Source organism: Silurus meridionalis, chromosome 15 (assembly GCF_014805685.1).
Source record: "Silurus meridionalis isolate SWU-2019-XX chromosome 15, ASM1480568v1, whole genome shotgun sequence".
Classification (NCBI taxonomy): domain Eukaryota; kingdom Metazoa; phylum Chordata; class Actinopteri; order Siluriformes; family Siluridae; genus Silurus; species Silurus meridionalis.
In genome coordinates, this window is record NC_060898.1 from 15,300,786 (window position 1) to 15,320,709 (window position 19,924).

The following is a 19,924-nucleotide window of genomic DNA, read 5'->3' on the forward strand; positions in this document are numbered from 1 at the left end:
TTACAAACAGTTTACACAATAGCATTTAAATAAACTATACCATTCGCAGGTTTTGCTCACCGTGCTGATGTTTTGCCTTTATCCGTGATTTGGGACGCACACGTGTTCCTGCTGCTGGGTGACTCTGTATTTGTTGACAATTAATTTCATTATTGACTCTTATAGATTAGCTGTTGCAGCCATAATGATGATAGTCTATTCTGTTTTCACTCTTGGATTTAAAAAAAAAAATTCTATCCTTTTCTATCCTTATATATTCTTTTTCTATTTTTCTTATTCTTCACACTTGTTATATCACAGACTTCACTAAGCACTTCACAAATACCTTTGATTAGATATATAATAAAAGATGAAAGAGCATTTGTTTTAAATAAAACATTCTATTACCATCTCTCTTCCTCCCTTCTTTATTCACTCCAGAGCAGTTACTGGAAATGACTAAAAGATAATTGCTCTAAAACCTTTAAGTGATTTCGACCATAAAATCATCCCCCATATCTTTCCCGCAAATGCTTCGACTTATCGTTCGGAGTGGGTGTTTCTCTCAGCATTAAATCAATAACTATACAAATAGATACACAATAATTCAATCAATCAAAAGATAGTTTCAATTTGAATTTTGTTCATGTTCTCTTTCTTTTATTATTCATTCATTTGCAACACAATTGTATCCTCGTTCCCTTTACTACATCGTATTCAAGTGCGTTTCATGTTTGTGTTTTTTTTCTTCCGATGTTTCAGTACAGGTTTGAGATGTGTTTTTTTTATCATTTTTTTTTTTTTATTCACCCGGTTCTGCAAGTTTGTGCGTCATCAATACAGAAATAGAGATTTTAAAATATTGCCACATTAACCAGAAGAAACACGAAAACATTTGACAGTAATAGGAACAGATCAAAGGCACTAGTATGCTTTGTCTGGAGTGAAAGTTTTATATAATAAATTAAGGGCTACCAGCATTTTTTTTAGGGTCAAAAGCTTATATAGGCTGCCAGAGAGGAAACCATTTTTTGTAAGTCAGAAAGTGAAGATAACCTTTAATGGGAGATCTGTGTATGAATTTCAGGTGCAGATTTAAGCACAGATGATCGAGGGAAATGATGCCTATCCAAACAGTATTATAACCTTGCTTACAAGATCATTTGGCACACAAGTGGACAGATGGAGTATTTCAATTCTTTTTAAGAAATAAAGTGCATTTCTTTACTCTCATCCAGAACGCCCTCCGACGTTCCACTTTTTGGAGAAATTGGGAGACCATGGCAAAGGGGTTAAAGAGCATCAAACGTTTTATAGAAACCCCTTGAATTTATGACACACACAGACTTTTTCCAATGGTCCTCTTCCTACACTGGGGTGGGGTGGGGGGGATTATGATGGTTGCAACAAAAAAAAAGTAAAAAAAAATAAGTACAGTCCCGAGTGTGTAACATTAGAGAGAGACCTCCTTTGATCTGAGAGTCCTGCATTGGCTGATGGCACCTCAAAGCAGCATAGTGACAGGTTTCTCTAGGAACTTGCGGAACTCGGCCAACCACTGCGCCCCGACCGCACCGTCCACCACCCGGTGATCACAGCTGAGAGTCACAGACATCATGCTGGCCACATCGAACCTTCAAAACACATCATTTATAAGTACGCAAGTATTGCATTGAAATATTGATCAACTATAATTATACTGTACATAGACAGAGCAGGTGGATGGGAATACAGTATTCCGTCGCTGTACCGTGGTTCAAATCCTGCGCCCCGGTTTATCGCGGAGTCGCATTTGCTGCGTTACTAATTTGTTCGGCTGATTTTCCCGGTCTCTCGCGGACGCACGTAGACCAAACGAGTTTTATGTTATAATGAAAAGTATGAATACAAATAAATTTTTTAATTATAAAATGAAGTCAAATATTACAGTACAGTACTGTATACATGAAATTGCATTTTTGGGGTGGTGTCCGTTTATCACAGGTGGTTTTGGAACGTAACCAATGTGATAAACAGGGGATTACTGTATGTTGTTTTTACATTTACAGTATTTAGCCAGATCCATTGCGACTCATACAACTGAGAAGCTATAGGGTTAAGGGCCTCACTCAGGGGCCCAGGAGTGGCAGTTAAGTGTGGCTGGGATTTGTCTCTAGTGAATCTTGTGAATTTTTGTCTCACCCTTTCTCATTGTCTGCAGGCAGCAGCCTCTTTTCTGAGCCTCCCACTGCCAGGATACAGGCTTGTGGAGGATTGATGATGGCAGAGAAGTTCTTGATTCCATACATGCCCAAATTGGAGACTGTAAAGGTTCCACCCTAAAAGACAGAACAAAAAAATGGAAAAGACCCTTAAAATTTGGCTTGACTGAATCCCACTTCAGGGTTTTTTTTTTTTGTCTCGAGTGTTTCAAAATGTGTAAGCTGGTTCTTTTGGAAGCAGTGGTTACTTCAGTGATTTTGTGCAGATACATGGAACAATCTTCTCTCAGTGCTGCATGCTGACTAACGTGATGAATTCAACTTGTAACACTGCTTTCAAGAGTGAGTTGTTACAGTCATTCTTTACTGAAATATAAACAATAAGAACTAGGAAACTTGTACTGAATGTGTGTTTACACTAAAAAACATCACCTAATGCCAGCCTGCATGGCTAGAACATTTTCTAAATAGAGATCAGCTCCTTACATTCAATTCCTGCATGCCACACGTCTTAAAATACCTCACCCACAACTTCTATATAAAAATACAGTCTGCTTCATTATACATGGGTGCAGACTCAAATATCTCGACCCTGAGATACCGTTCTGTCCTTAGTCTTTATGTATCTTTATATACAGACATAAAATAAAATATGAAAAAGTGGAACATTTTCTGTTATACTCACCTGGAATTCGTGTGGCTGCAGTTTGCCATCACGAGCCCTAAGAGCCAGTGCAGTTACATCTTGACTGATGGTTGCTAAGCCTTTAATATGAGCATTGAATACAATAGGAGTGATCAGACCGCTGGGTGTGCTGACCGCAATGCTAACATCCACCACATGATTTCTGGGAATGAACAAAAAGTGTGTATAAGCTATAACAACAACAACAACAACAACAACAACAACAATAATAATCATATCTGCTGGTCTGCAAAGATTTTAGTCATTATGTGCAAAGCAGCACTGCTTCCCTCTTGTGGTGAGGAGCTGCCATTAAAATTGCCAAGAAATCGGAAGCTGCCATTTAAAAAAAACCTAAAAACTAAAACTAAAAAGGACTAAATGTTGATTAGTATGTTCAAAAAGCACATACAAATCTCCACAAACATTTGTCCATATAGTGTATGTGCAAGACTGGATCGCTCGTTCAAATCCAGTCGCGGGAACGCAACAAATAAAGTCTGTGTTCCTGCATGTGTAACTGGATTGAAGGTAATACAACATGCCTGTTCTTGCAATACAATTTGAAGCAGTTACGAGCAGCTTTATCACGGCGTTCCAACAAAGCAGACACTCTCGACTCTTTTATAGGACTCAATGCCACGTTACAGAAGATCGTAAGTGTGAAACCATTGCCGCTAAGACGAGCGAATCCCGAGGTTACTCACTGTCGGATAACCGTGTCCATCCAGGAGGAGTTCGCCTCTGGAACCTTTAAACATGCCAGTGCTGATGCTTTGATGATAAAGTCATTCACTGACAGTTTGATGTTGTCTGCTTTCACCTCCTGCTCATACCATGAAAACAGGGAAAAGAAAACAGATCTGCTTACAGCATAATCCTCCAGCAGAATGATATGTACATGGAATAGAAATGAATGCAGCATCTTACCATGTTAAGTTCTTTCCTAAGGTCCAGAACTTGGTCCATGTTGATATCCACAGACAGGTAGTAGTGAGGAATAGTCTGCTTTGACTGCATCAGCCTCTGAGCAATCACCTTATAAAGGGTAAAATCATATGAGGAGCAGAGAGGTGAAAAATTGTTGCTGTATTTATTCTAGAAGAATAAGAATACAAATGAAAATAAAATGTATATATGCACTTTAAAGAGAATATTTGCTGTGCATGGCACTTTCCAGGCACCACAAACAATATGTAGGAACATCCAGGGGTTTTGATGCCTAGTTACAGCTACTAAACATTGTTTTCCAGAAAACTAGTTTAGTAGAATATATAAATAATTTACATTATATACATTTGAACAGATTCTTAATGCATTCAACTTTTCTAAATTATATTAAGAATTTCTTTGTCATTTTCTACGAGGGGCGTAATGATACGTACATCGAGTTTTAAGTTTTTTACATGTAAGGTTTTAAAGAAATAAAAAAAAAAAAAAAACCTTGACTTTTGTTGTTAATTAATGCAGTTTGTTATTATTAACATTGGTGAACATCAATAGTTAACATTTGTAAAACAATAATAAATAAAATGTATTATAAGTTTAAATTATATATACACAATTTAATTTTATAATATTTAGAAAAAATTTAATAGGTCAAATGAATGCAATACACCTTTTATGATTATTGATTAATTTCAGTAATTGATTAAGTTGGCACAAATGAAATTGATATAATAAAATGAAATAAATGGAAAAATGTAATTAAATTATTTACATTCGTTAGACCCCATTTGGGTAGAAAAGTGTCTGTGTTTTACATTTAATATTTCATTTTCTAAAGATATAATCTGCTTAACTGTTCTACTTATTTCAGAATACTTTAACAAATGCCTTTATTCCGTCCATCCTTCATTCATTCACTCCCTCGATATGTGGAATTGTCAGGATTTTCTCCTTTTAAAATAAATTCTTGAAGCTGGACATGAAACGCTGACGAATCTATATCGCTAGTCTGTCGTAAAAACGCAGGAAGTGGCAGCGCTTTAGCAAAACAAATCGTATTTCCAGTAGAGAGTGAGTTGCCACAGTGACCCTATGCTAACTGTAGTTTTTTTTACACATATTTTTGTATGTTTTATGTTGTGTTTAAGAATAACATTTTTTAAATTAATTAATTAAAAAACAGTGACACTGCTTTCAAAGTGCGACAAACTTGCAATCCGCCACATTAACAGGTTCGTGAGGGAACTGGGATTTCCCCTGTAAAAAGGATTGCATCCGGTACACGTGTACGGACATCATCTTTATCACCCCTCCATCATTATGCTTAAAGATGTCTCTATATGAGAGACTCTATTCTCCGAAGCTCTTTCCTGATTAGGAACACTTAATTGTGTGTAATCATAGTTAAGGAGTGAACTGTACTGATGGAAACTCACTCTGCGGATGTTGCTGATGGGGATGTCGGTGAAGGTGCCGGTGGGTACAGGTGCCACGGCTGGTGCACGAGCGGGCGTGGGTGCTGCAGGAGCTGCTGTTGGAGCCTTAAACATCATTCATTCAACATAAAATTTTAGATAATGGGATGTACACATTTGCCTTCTAGAAGGCTGTAATAGTTTTGCAGCACTTGAGAAATCACTATATTGAGTAAAAAAAAAAAAAAAAAAAAAAAAGATAACGATTTGGAAATAGATTTCCAAACTAAGGAAAGGTTACACAGGTTGCATATTGCGAAATATAGTATTAGAAAATGTTAACCAGTGTGAAGATTGTAAAGCAGAATTTCTGCTACATTAAAGCTTTTTTTTTTTATATATATATAAAATGTCTCAGTATACATACAGTACACATACATGTTCGTCTGGCTGATATTCTTTGCTTAAAAAAAAAAAAAAAAAAAAAGATTTCACTCACAGGAGCTGCCTTGGCTGGGACAAAAGTCTCAATGTCTTTCTTGGTTACTTTTCCATCTGGTCCTGAGCCTGCACACATTTGAGGAATATTTTATTCTGTCAGAAAAATAATTTTGCCAGTACTTTTTTGCCGACACTGCAGTTATACAGTGCACTCACCAGTGACCTGTGTGAGGTCGATCCCTTTCTCAGCAGCCAGTTTCTTGGCCAGTGGGCTTGCAAACACTCTGCCCTTCCTAGCAGCAGCAGCTGGAGCTGCAGCCGGGGTCGCCGCAGGGGCAGAGGGAGCAGGAGGAGCTGCCACCTGAAAAGACATATTGATTCATAAGAATGAGCTGCCACTGCAAGCACATTTATTTTAATTCACTGAGTTGTTTCATTAATCCACTGATCTGATTATTTTTATTATTACTTTTTCCTATAAACAGCCCACCAGGAAAAAACTTGCAAAGAAGTTCTACTAATATACATTTGCTAGAAGCCCACCAACAATTAAAAAATAAATAAATAATAATAAAAAAGATAAAGTCCACCAAAGCCTCTACAATACCACTGCACCAAGGACGACCGTGACATGTTGTAAGCCAAAAGCAGGCAAAAAAACAATCACACCACCTTAAACTGCTATAAGCCTAAAAGCGTTCCAACTCAATCAGACTTCTGACTGATCTTTCATAATATACCACAAACAAAAGCAGTTCCATTGGTGACTATTGCAGTGTTTTCTTACAGTGTCTTTTTTAAATGATTTGTCCCGGTAATAAAATCAGTTTTGCCTGAGATTTCTCTGCCCGCTTTAGAGCAGAAGTCACAAAACATTGTCAGACCAAAAATCCAAAATATTTTGAAATGTCTCTCAGCACTTTTATTTATGTGTTCACTGACTAACATAAAAAGACAGTCTTCAGTATTTCTGTTCTCTCTCTTGCTCGCTCTCACTCTCTCCAACGCTGGCACAACTGGAGCCTGCTATTTATTTTTACGAACAGGTGTGTCATCAGCGGTAAAATTGGACAAAGGTGGAGACTGTTTGAAAAAGTTTGATATTTTTCCTCTCAACATGGTATTTCTAATGCGGGAAAGTTGCTTTAACTGTCCGGTTATTTTGGCGCTTTAACTCGAGCGTAGACGACGCATGCGTCTCAGTTTATTACGTCAACAAATTACGCATGCGTCTCAGTTTATTACGTCAACAAATTACGCATGCGTCTCAGTTTATTACGTCAACAAATTACGTGATAGGCCATTCTTTACAGAAAACGCACATGTCGCAGGTGGTAATTTCGGCAGCAATATTACTCGCAAATTAGTATTTTTATGAAAGCAGTAGCAGACTGGAGTAGGGCTGCAACAACTAAAATTGATAAAATCAATAATAATCGATAATTAAATTCGTTGTCAACGAACGTTATCGTTTAGTTGGGCTGCTCACGTTATGGGTTTAGTGTGACGGCAAGATAACAAAGCCGCCTGGGAAAATGGCGAACAGAACAGGGTCAACCTGAAGCAGAAAAAGTGTGCATCCCAACTCATCCAAAGCATTGGAGCATTTTATATTAAACGCAACATAGAAAACAGTAACCCTGCAAGTTATTGCAAAGTGGAGCTTGTGTGCGTTGGAAGTTCCACAGTGATGAGCAGGTGAAAATAAAACACTGGGGTCACGGATGAAGGCGACAAATCAGCACGGTAAGTAAAAACGGTATAATCCTCATCATGTGAAAATGGTGTAGTTTAATTAAATGCTATTGTGTAAACTGTTTGTTTGTTTGCGCAATCAGCTCGCTCGCGACATAGTGATGGATTTAATTGAAACAATAAATCAAGTCTGTTAGCTTGCAGCATCTTTCTGTTCCATTCTTTTTTATAGCTTTTGTCTACTACAGTAACAGTAACATCTGTTTTCAAACGTGATTTACTGCGACTTTACTACGTTTCAATGCTTGTTTTCAATGTTTGAATATTCAATTTATGAATATATGTAATTATTATACAGAATTTTAATAATTTGATATTATAGATGCTTAGATCTTCCAAACTGAACAAAATGAATTTGAACAGGAATTTTTTAAACAAAAATTGTCAAAACAAATGTTATTTTATACTGATTTTTTTTTGCACGGTTTTTAGAACTTGCCATCTAGAATTATCATCGCAAATGTTGATTTACACAAATTGGTTCTCCGTGCATACTCAAATGCTGTTGTTTTTATTTACAGAAAAAAAAAACCCAGCATGAGTGAATTTGTTTAAGGAGAAATCCCCCATGCACTCCTTAACACAATTTTTTTTAGTACACTTTTATACATAAAGTCCCCGAATTAGGGTTTTATATAGTTATAATAAGCAAAACATCTAATTAAAATAAAATGTAGTTGTTTTTTTCCATCAAATTAATCAATCAATTGGAAAAAAAACAAGAAAAAAAAATAGTTGCAGCCCTAATCTGGAGCCCAATCAGACCATAAAGACAGTAAATAAAAAGAAATGTTTCTTACTGGTGCAGGAGCTGGAGGCGGGCTAGTAGCCATCCCGGTCTCGACATAGTCAGCAAATGCCTGAATGTCAGACTCTTTCTCTACCATGATGCACAGAGGGGTACCTAGTGGGACATCTCTGGTTCCTTCGGGCACCATGATCTTAGCCAAATATCCCTCTTCCTGTACCTCAAAACCTGAAAAAATAAGCCACACTCACTTAAGAGTGCACTGGCTAGCCAGCTCCCAATGATTCACCATTCTCTCTCATCTTCATCTGGATGTTTTTCATATTTTAAGCCAAAAGTTATATTTTTGCCAAATGTATCTGCCATAAACGAAAGTCTCATGAGGCCATGTATTTCTTTCTTTATTTCTCGTTATCACGACTTTTCTCCTGACCTTAACGTAAATACTAAACATGTAATTGGATTGCGAGAAAATCTTATGCCTTGTGAAAGTTTCTGGTGTATATCATATATATATATATATATATATATATATATATATATATATATATATATATATATATATATATATATATATATATATATATATATATACACACACACATCAGCCATATAGATACATAATAAAAAGCCTAAGTCGGGTTATGTTTGACCATTTGAATAGCGGACCAGAAGTAAGTGTTTGTATAAAGGGAGCATTTACATTCATCAACTGGCTTCTCAGTGAGGGACTTGAGAACAGTGGAGAAAATCTGCAGGCCTTTAAATAAAAATGATGGCCTTACTGGTTTATGTTCTGTACCAAAACTATGTATAGCAATGTTTATTAAGTTCACTGTGATCATGTTCAACCTGGCCAGGGAATTTACTTTAACGCGTATAGCTTCAATAGCAGACCCGTTATCCTGAGCAGTTAAGGGTTAAGCACCTTGTTTAAAGGTCCTGAAATGGTAGCTTGGTGGTGCTGGGATTTGAACTCACAACATTCTGTTTGAAAGTCCAATGCCTTAATCACAGAGCTACCACCTCCCAGGTGAAACCCAGCTTTTGGATGAGACATAGGTCCGTGTTCCCCCACATTATATTCCTGCTCCTAATAGCAGACAATAAGAAAACCCAACATGCATGTCTCAGTGCTCACAGAAGTGAATAGATCTCAGGCATGAGAGAGTCACTGCACACTTGATTTACTGCTCCATGCTAACAAACTTTCAGTAGTTCCAGGCAGCTAGATATTAGAACACGCAACAGTGAAATCTCTCGGCGTGACAACTCACCAATTGTAGCCTTATCCGTCTCGATTTCAGCGAGCAAGTCGCCTTCATTCAATTTTTCTCCCACTTTCTTCTCCCAGCGTTGCACCGTGCCCACCGTCATAGTCGGGGAAAGAGCTGGCAAAAGAATCTACACGAGCCATGATAACAAAGAAACATCAATGGGCATCAACTCGTCGGGTTCATGATCATCATTACAAATCCAATGTCTTCATATAGGCCATATACAAGGAGCAAATAACAGCATTACTGGCCAATAGATTGACACACTGACCGTATCATCATTGGGTAAAACTTGCTCCAATAGCCAGCAGGACTCACCTTCATGTGCGCAGGGTACGAACTGCCAGGGGCTTGTGGAGGAAAGGGTGCAGAGGAGGCAGCTGCTGGAGGTGGAGTTGCTGCTGTGGCTGCTCCTGCTGCTGACGGTGTTAAGGCGGCCAGTTTTTCCAGATTAAGGTCCTTAAACACTGGGATGAGGTCAGGGCTGAAGGCAAATACACAGCATTTTAGTGCCAACATCTTAACATATTAACCATCTTAGTTCTTAACAAAACGGAATTCAGATTTTTCTCCCCATGTGGTCTCTTCTACGTAAAACCAGATCCATTGTTTCTGCTTCATGATCGTGTGAAGCGAAGAGGTTGAGCATTACATAACAAGCATTAAGCATCACATAACATCGTCAGTGCGTGAATTTCTTATTCTTTTTTTTTGCCATTACAGTTTTTATTCATTTAATTAATCCTAAGATGATTTTTGCCATTCAATTTAATTGTGATTTCTTTTTTCACACTTTATCTAAAATGCCCCATGTCTGCATGGCTGAATCTGGCAAACTGTCACAAAACTCCAACCAAATAAACCAAAAATGGACAAGAAGTTGTGGACACCTTTCTGTAAGAGTTATATGTGCTTTTGGAACATCCCATTCCACATTTATTGCCTGTTTGCTGCTATAATAATCTCCACTCTTTAAGGAAGCTGGTCCACTAGACTTTAAAGTGTGGTTGTAGAGAGCTTTATAGCAGGCCACTCAAGATCTTCCACTTCAGCCCATGTAAACCATATGTTCATGGAGCTGGTTTTGTGCACAGGAACATTGTCACAGTGGTTAAGGTGCTGGGTTACTGATCAGAAGGTCGGAGCATCAAGCCCTGTTATTGCCAAACTGCCGCTCTTGGGCCCTTGAGCAAGGCCCTTAACCCTCTGAGCTCCAGGGGCACCATATCATGGCTGACCCTGCACTCTGACCCCAGCTTCTGAGCAAGAAAAATAATTTCACTGTGCTGTGACGTATATGTGACAAATAAAAGCTCTTCTTATACAATTGTCTGCTTTGTGGTAGCAGTTTGGGGAAAAACACAAATGGCTAGAAAAGTCAGATGTTCCAATATTTTTGTCCAAATCGAGTAGATATCTTGGGGATACCCATTTCAACCTACAATTATACATAACTCAATATTTTTTATCTAGCATACTATTAAGAGTGGAAATTAGGAGAATGGGGTGCAGCACAAGTTTTGTTTTGTGCAAAACATCTCAAACGGCCTGCTTCAGCAACAATAAAGTGGCTTGCTTAATAAATAAATAAATAAATAAATAAAAACCTCCCCTCACTTGTCCACAGTAATACAGATGACTGATCCAATGGGAATGTCTCTTGTACCCTCTGGTACCAGGATCTTGGCGAGATAGCACTCCTCCAGTATCTCGAATCCTACCGTGGCCTTGTCTGTTTCCACCTGTATAAACATGTACAGTGTTAAAGACAAATGTCCAATATCTGCACTGCAATGTCATTACTTTTATTCGTACAACCCCATATTCCAAAGAGGTTGGGACACTGTGCAATATGTAAATAAAATAAAGAATGCAATGATTTGTAAATCTCATAAATCAAGATTTTATTTCAAATGAAACAAACTTTTTTTTATGTTTAAACTAAGAATATACACAATTTTAAGGGGTAAAAATGTCATTTTGTAATGTATGGCTGCAACAGGTCTCAAAAAAGTTGGTTTTAGGAGAAGAATGTTGTCCCATATGTGTCTGATACAGGTTTTTAGCTGCTCAACAGTTCTGGGTGTTCTTTGTTGTATTTTTCGTTTCATGATGCACCAGTTTTTCCAAATGGTGAAAAGGTCTATCCCCATCTTCTACTTCTGAGAGACTCTGCCTCTCTAAGATACAATATTTATACCCAATCATCTTACTGACCTTATAAGTTGCAAAGTATTTCAAGTGTTTCAACAACACTTACTTTTTCCAGACTTGAGATGTGTTGCAGCCACCAAATAAAACATTTCCTGGTACATTTCCTGAGTTTAAACATTTGATATGTCTTCTATGTTCTACTATAAATAGAATATCGGTTTATGAGATTTACAAATCATTGCATTCTGTTTTTATTTACATTTCACACATTGTCCTGACTGTTTTGGATTTGTAAATGTATTTCAACAAGCTCCTACTGTGATACTGAGGCATCCAGATCCCTACTTCTGCCATCTTCAGGACAACAAGCTCCTTTTTATTAACACTTCTTTTTTTTCCCCCTAAACCTGTTGGATCCTTTCCCACTTTACCTCAATCTAGGTCTTACTTTCCACTCACTCAGTAGGAATAAGAGCTCTTCGAGCTATAAAAATAACACATGGGGTGCGCAGTTATACGGGAAAACCCCCCCGAAAATTATACGACTGGGTGATAGAATGTAGCCAGTCCATATTGCGTATACTATTTTCCTAAAACAGCAATCACTAGAGTGTTTTATTCTTCTTACACCACAGCAGTTTTCCTTCTGTTTAGTGATATTTAAGGAGCGTCCACGAATCAAGTTCCTGTTATCACACGTTATTTCTTGCTACCCATAAACAAGCTTTTCTTATTCTCTCCAATTTAATTTCAGAATAAACTGCAGCTGGTTGTTATTGAAGAAAAAAAAAGAAAGTAAAACCCTTCATATTTTAAAAAAATGTTAAATGTACAGCTTCACGACCGACTGTTATTTGCTTACGTAACGAGTAAAAACAAGTGCATTCGAATAAACTGTGATTTACGCTGTAGCTGGAAGTCTGAGCTGCAGCTCAAGATTCAAATGAATCAATATTTTCTGGTCAATCGTGTTAATTTCACAAACATACACACGAATTCCCGTCTCACCTCAGCGATCAGGTCTCCCTCGTTAATTTTATCCCCCTCCTTCTTCTCCCAGCGAGCGATGGTGCCCAATTGCATTGTGGGAGATAAAGCAGGGAGTTCCACCTGCATAAAAAATAAACAGGAACAAGATCATGTGGATAATTAAGAAGAAAAAAAAAACAACAAAAAAAAACCACCACCCAATATATTAGCTAATGTTTGTTATTTCGTGTGGCATTTCAATGGCAAGTAAACAAGCAGTTCTCCAAGTTGATGTGCTGGAAGCAGCCAATGGCATTAATTGCGTCTGTGTGTGTTCTATGTTCTTCTGACGTCCATGTACATTTCCTCTTTGTTCTTCACTTCAATTCTACCTCATTTACAAATAAATAAATACATACATACATAAAAACGAGTAGGGATCATAGTGATGGTATTAAGATTCAGGTAGGACACCACTGAAAGGATAGTTGTGAAATGCACGTCCTGTCACTGTTATACACTATAGAGCAGCATTTCAATGGAGGTAAACCGGATACGCTAATAAAGTGCAGCTGTGCAGAAGGTGAAATGTATGTGCTAAAGGGTAAAGGGGATTTTTACTTGTACCATGTACATTGCAGCACAGTGAAATTCTTCTTCGCATATCCTAGCGATGTTAGGAAGCTGGGGTCAGACCACAAGGTTAGACATAATACAGCACAGAGGGTTAAGGGTCTTAATAAAGGGTCCAACGGTGGCAGCTTTGCGATAAATGGGGCAAAAATCTGGCAGCTTGGTGAAACTAGGGCCCAACAGAGGTAGCTTGGTGAGCATGGGGCCAAACCATGGCAGTTGGCAATAATGTGGCCCAACAATGGCATCTTTGTAATAATGGGGCTCAACAGTGGCAGCCTGGTGATCATGGAGCCGAACAATGGCAGCATTGCGATCATGGAGCCCAACAGTGGCACCTTGGTGATAATGGGGCCAACCAGTGGCAGCGTGGCGATCCTGGAGCCCTACAGTGGCAGAGTGGCGATCCTGGAGCCCTACAGTGGCAAAGTGGCGATCCCGGAGCCCTACAGAGTCAGAGCAGCGGGGCGATCCTGGAGCCCTACAGTGGCAGAGTGGCGATCCTGGAGCCCTACAGAGTCAGAGCAGCGCGGCGATCCTGGAGCCCTACAGAGTCAGAGCAGCGGGGCGATCCTGGAGCCCTACAGTGGCAGAGCAGCGGGGCGATCCTGGAGCCCTACAGTGGCAGAGCAGCGGGGCGATCCTGGAGCCCTACAGAGTCAGAGCAGCGGGGCGATCCTGGAGCCCTACAGAGTCAGAGCAGCGGGGCGATCCTGGAGCCCTACAGAGTCAGAGCAGCGGGGCGATCCTGGAGCCCTACAGAGTCAGAGCAGCGCGGCGATCCTGGAGCCCTACAGTGACGTAACTAATAAATGCTCTTAGGGTTGAATCCTCACAGTCGCTTTCTCGTCTCAGAATAGTGGATTTTATTATTAATGTGCTCATTTGATCATCATTTGATCGAAATAAAAAATTAAAATATGAAATAAAACCCAAGCAGCTATTAAGAAGAGGTGAGCAGCACACCGTGACGGTAACAGGTCGGGTCCTTTAGCTGAGGAGTTAGTTAGCTTAGCATGAACGTTACCTTCTGGTGAGGCGGTAGACTGCAGACTCTTGCACTCTGACTGAAGGAGACACTTCGTGGTGGTGCAGGTATTAAAGCCCGCGTTCTGCATCTCAGGATGCCGGACTGTGCAGGTCTGCCGCAATTCAGAGCCCGGCCTCTGCTCGAGCACGGTACCGGTCCTGATCGCGCTCCAGCACCCGGGCCTGAGAGGACACCCCGGCGGCTCGCTCTGACCGCTGGGCTCAGTCTCAACGCCAAACGCAACATTTTGAACTCACTAAGAGAAAAAAAATAAACCGTTCACGGGACCAAAAGAGGTTCCTTTTGGTATCAGGATCTCTGACACCTTTATTACAACTACAGCCCGAGTTCAACACACAGCCTCACTTTCCAATGACCTCCCAGTCCAAAACATCTCGCTTTCCGGCGCTCTCCTTCCCCGTGTCCTCCCGGCTTCACACGGGATGCCACTACAGGATTTATCCCCCTTACAATCAGGCTACGTAGTCAAATCAAGTAGGCTTTTCTACAGAAGTCCTAAGAGGCAAAGAATTATTATTTTTAAAAATTTTGTATTTTTTCGTGATCTAGACATTAAGAGTTGTTTTCTCATGATCACGACTTAATTTTCTTGTGATCTCGACATAACAAACATTGTTTCTGCCACGAATGGATTTTCCATGATGCTGCGATGCCTCTAGATCAGGGGTCACCAACCTTTTGAAACTGAGAGCTCCTTCTTGGGTACCGATTAATGTGCGCTACCAGTTTGATACACACAAGTCGAAATTACAGTTCTGAAATAACAAATTTGCTCAATTTACCTTTAATTATATGTTATTATTAATAATTAATGATATTCATCTATATCTAGTCATCTATATTTTACTATTGTCATTTTCACACCAATGCAAGTGTGATTTAAAAAAGAAAAGCAACAAAAAAAAATTAAATGCAGCTCACTGGTAAGTGGTGCTATGGTAAGCTATTTTTAGAAAAGGCCCACGGGTGACCTTGTGCCCGCGGGCACCATGTGGTGACCCCTGCTCTAGAACATGCTCTTACGTTGAATACACAGAACAATTATGTACTGATTACAAGAAATGTCCTAGATGCAGCATCATGGTTAAAAGCCATAAGCATTTGTGACAGCGGGCGCGTGAAGAAAATTAAGTCGTGATCACGAGAAAACAAGAAAGAAACTAAATTGTAACACATGGCCTCTTAGAACTTCCATATTTTATAGACAATTTCAAGGAAGTAAACTTAATGATAAACACATTGTTATGATACTGCATGTCTGATTTATAAAAGCTAAAAATAGATGATAACGTGCAATACCAGATATTGAGGCGACAACTTTTCACTCAGAACATTAAACGTTTACCTGAAGAACCAGATCCAGACATTTATTTTTATTTGGTTCATTTATAACAAAAGTAATTGTTTTGTTAAATTGCATATATAATTATTGTATACGTTTTGAAATGTTTGTGTTTAGATTCGATGAAGTCTGTAGTCATTAGTGATGGCTCATTCATGAACGATTTGTTTATTTGGAACGAGTCTTTGATGTGACTCAGAAGAACGAGTAGTCTCGAAGATTGATTCGTTTATTTTTCACTGGAGGACATGAGCAAAGCATCGCAAAATCTCCGTAGATTGTGGAAATATTGAGTAGTTTACCCTCGACTCTGAGTAGTTTACCCTCGACTCTCTAGTCCGAGTTGTTTGTTCTTTTATCACGTAACTCTCATATACACCATGCAGTGCATTATACAGGCAACTGAATTGAGCAGGTCATCTCGTGAGTCCTCTGGACCAAATCGTTCGCTCTTTTGTCACGTGCCTCCCATATATACGCTACACAATGCAAAAGATCAGGATTTTTTGGTCCGAATCTTGACATTGTTGTTACAATAATTATTGAAGTCACGTGACAAAAGAACTAAAGATACAGACCAGAAGATATGAGAGGTGAACTACTTATTCCGTTGTTGCATTGTCATATTTTATTACTGGAACTATAGTCAAAGTTGGTGTATGCAGATGTGTTGGGGATCTGCTTATTAAAGGTTTAACATGTTTGATCAAAGGAACGAAATAACAGAAGTTCTAAGAGTTTATACATTATATCTTTTTTTCCTTCCTCGGTTTTTCGTGATTACGACATAACAAAAGTTGTTATCTTGCACTCATGACTAATAATTTTTCTATGTATTCGGCATAAGGGCACGTTCTAGATGCAACATTATGGATAATAACCACAATCAAAATGACTCCTTTTGATAAACAAGTTTAAAAAAAAGATCATCTCTAAAATGTTCTGATCTTCCCAGCACTAGTAGCCATGTTGCTGTGCTTCTTGTCGCAGTGGAACTGTGTGTGTAAGTGGTTTGAATGCTCCATCTGTGACATCTGAGCCTTGTGTGTGGTCCCTAATAAACATGAAAGTGCATGCAATTCAATGCTGGATAACGTGTCTTTTTTAAACTAGTTCATATTAAATTTGAGTTTATCATGGTTTGTTTTAGATAAGAGTAGGTATCCTCAAGTTGCTAGTCAGTATCCATGTTGTTTTTTGGGAACCCCGATGATCTTCTCTGTTGTCCTCACTCTCTGCTTATGATCCGAGATGGTGCAAATTCCAAACCTGTTCAGGATGCTCTCTCAATTGTTCCATGGAGAACATTTTTGAGGAGGATGTAGTAGGAGAAGTAGAACTAGACATGCTGCTGGGCTTTCTTCGTTCTGGAGCTGGTGTTGAGGAACCAAGTGAGGTTCTTTGCCAGGTGAACAACAAGAATTTAGTGTTCTTGACGATCTCCATTGGAATTCAAGTAAAATAATTTTATATAATTTCTCACATCCATGGATGTTATTATTAATGTATACATTTGGTCATTTTGTACAGATTACATGTAACATAGCTTTTTATTACTAACTATGAGTCTTTTAGTAAATCATTGAAAGGTTTCCGAAAAGGGGCCCATTTAACAAACATGGCAACCTTCCCTGGGCGCTGTCAGACACCGGTTTACTAACTGTCGTAAAAACGTCGCAAAAGTTTGACAGTATGAAAACTGACACTGCTCAGGTTGTTAAAGGGTTTTAGTCACCCTGTGTGTGTTTGTGTGTGCAGGAGGTTTTATATCCATTTTAACATTGTGACAAGCACTATTTTTTTTAAAGAAGCTTTTAGTAAAGAGCTTCGTTTAGGACTGGCATTTTGTTTTGTTTTGTTTTGTTTTAGTTTTGCATTAGGAGGTTTCAACTGCATTTATTGACTTTATAAAACTCCAAACGCAGGTCACTTCCGGTATTTTTCCTGGGTAGACTGGTTCCATGTAAAAATCTTTTTTTTTTTTTTTTTTATGACCTAATGTGTTAGTTGTATAGTTGTATATATGTATTGTAGTATATTTTCATTGTCAATTGTTTTATTTTTTTTTATTATTGTGATTACTTTTACTTATTTTTTATAATCAGCATATCTAATGCAAGTGATTAATTATAATTAATGTATATCTACAGTAAGAGATCAATGTGTGCAAATGTGAGAAAGTGTTTATTTTCCAGGTGCAATGCCTTTATGTTTGGAGGTCATGGAAAGGTCTGAGCCATGCTAAATCACGTTACTTCTGATAATGAAAACATAAAAAAAGAAAAAAAAAGAATAATAAGATGGATAGGAATTGCCACCATTATGTCATTAAAATGAAAAGTACCAAAAAGTTGAAAGATAAATGTGGCAGATGAGGTAACTTGACAAAAAAAAAAAAAAGATGTTCCCTAGGTAAGAAAGAGTATAAAAAGACTTCCATGGAACTGTCGGACTGTTTCTGCTGAAATAAAAGCTGATTCTTTGACACCACAACTCTCGATTCTACACTCAGTCTATTGTTTTTGATTGGTATTCTTTGTTGCTGAACTTGTTCATTTTGTTTCCAATTTTACAATGAAATTTGTAGAAATTTACAAACAGCAGTTGCAGTAAGAATTGAGAAAAATATTTTTTGTTGCCACCAATAAGTGAAAATATCCAGCTATCTGATATAGTGTACTCAAGCTGCTACTGTAAATGTATTGAATAAGCATGAGACCATAAAAGTGGTTTATTCCCATACAGGCTTCATGGGAAGTTTAAATCACTTTAATTTTATATTGAATTTTCACTTTTTTTTTTATAAGTGCTGTAAACATGGTGCATTGCAATAACCACCCTTCTGATGGCTAAAATATAATGTGAGCAATAGTCACTTCTGCAAACCTGCAGATTCTGGACACACGTTTCTTACAATGGTTTGATTTTATGAGACTATTAAGTAAGCATGTTCCGCAGCACTAAAAAAAACCCCACATCAATTATAAATTACTATTCAAATTATATTGAAATATTACTTTACAAATATTTTTTATTCTTGTATTAATCTATTTATAAATACACCATAAATGATCACAGTCTAATTATTAATGTTTTATATAATAGTCAATTTGTAAATATATAATGAATTATTAGTCAAATTATAAAGTAGTGTTAGAAGCAGGAAAAATGGGCAAGTGTAAGGTATCTGCAAGAGTGAAAGGGAAAGTTTATAGGACTGTGGTGAGACCTACAATGTTGTATGGTTTAGATACAGTGGCATTGAGCAAAAGACAGGAGATGGAGCTGGAGGTAGCAGAGCTAAAGATGTTGAGGTTTTCGTTGGGAGTGACGACGATGGACAGAATTAGAAATGAGTTTATTAGAGGGACTGCACATGTAGGACATTTTATGGACAAGGTGAGGAAGGCGAGATTGAGATGGTTTGGACATGTGCAGTGGAGGGACATGGGGTACATCAGTAGAGGAATGCAGAGGATGGAGCCACCAGGAAGGAGAAAAAGAGGTCGCTGTGGCGACCCGTAATGGGAAAAGCCAGAAGAAGAAGAAGATAATGATTTGAGCGGGTTTCACAATGGCCATATTGTGATGGCTAGAAGACTGGGTCCGGGCATCTCCAAAACTGCAGCTCTTGTTCCCGGTCTGCAGCGCTCAATGTCTATTAAAAAAAGAATCCAAAAAAGGAACAGTGGTGAACCGACTACAGGGTCGTGTACGGTTGAGGCTCATTGATGCACGTGGGGAGCGAAGGCTGGTTCATGTGGTCTGATCCAACAGACGAGTAACTGTATCTCACATTGCTGATGAAGTTAATGTTGTTAATGCTCGACAACTCAGGACTGTTTTGGCAGCAAAAGGGGACCAACACAATATTAGGCGGGTGGTCATAATGTTATGCTGCTGCCTACTGGTGTGGAAGAAGAGCTGGAGCTCATAATGAATATTATGCAGAAATACTGTGATACACTTCAGAGATGCCGCCCCTTAAAAACAACTTCAAGCTGCTAACTCACAACTACATAAATTAACCAGTTTATGTCAGCAAATTTGCACAAACAGGTCAGTGTGAGGCGTGTCCCTTTCTCCATTCGTGATCTGCCTGATTCAGCTTGATGCCCTGCCTCTGGATGGATCTTTTATCAACTGGAATCCACTCCATGCTGCTGAAGATGTTTCACATGAACAGTCTAAGATCCATGAAGTTACTGGCCAGGGTTAAAGGGTCAGAACCATGAAGAATGCATTTGTACAGTAATTAATATAAAAGTCTGAGGACTACAGATATCATGAACTGTTTTTTGCACTCAAGTGTTCATCAGTGAACAG

The 19,924-nt window shown here is 38.5% G+C and overlaps 1 protein-coding gene across 1 annotated transcript; it reads right to left on the reverse strand.

Annotated features, from left to right (window-relative positions):
• Positions 1-605: 605 nt before the first annotated feature.
• dlat (dihydrolipoamide S-acetyltransferase (E2 component of pyruvate dehydrogenase complex)) lies at positions 606-14,654 on the reverse strand. The gene is made up of 14 exons (XM_046868162.1): positions 14,233-14,654; positions 12,612-12,713; positions 11,067-11,191; positions 9,768-9,933; positions 9,450-9,576; positions 8,225-8,400; positions 5,886-6,030; positions 5,728-5,795; positions 5,250-5,354; positions 3,796-3,903; positions 3,573-3,691; positions 2,866-3,028; positions 2,161-2,297; positions 606-1,613 (listed from the first exon to the last, which is right to left on the reverse strand). Exons 1-14 carry the CDS (start codon positions 14,479-14,481, stop codon positions 1,484-1,486), a joined length of 1,920 nt encoding a protein of 639 aa, XP_046724118.1. The 5' UTR covers positions 14,482-14,654; the 3' UTR covers positions 606-1,483.
• Between the last annotated feature and the right edge of the window lie 5,270 nt (positions 14,655-19,924).

Coding starts and splice junctions, on each gene's coding strand:
- dlat (XM_046868162.1), bottom strand. CDS start 14,481: ATGTTGCGTTTGGCGTTGAGACTGAGCCCAGCGGTCAGAGCGAGCCGC. Junction 9,577..9,767: donor CGTACCCTGCGCACATGAAG/GTGAGTCCTGCT, acceptor TGGCTCGTGTAG/ATTCTTTTGCCAGCTCTTTC. Junction 3,904..5,249: donor CCATCAGCAACATCCGCAGA/GTGAGTTTCCAT, acceptor ACCCTTTATAAG/GTGATTGCTCAGAGGCTGAT.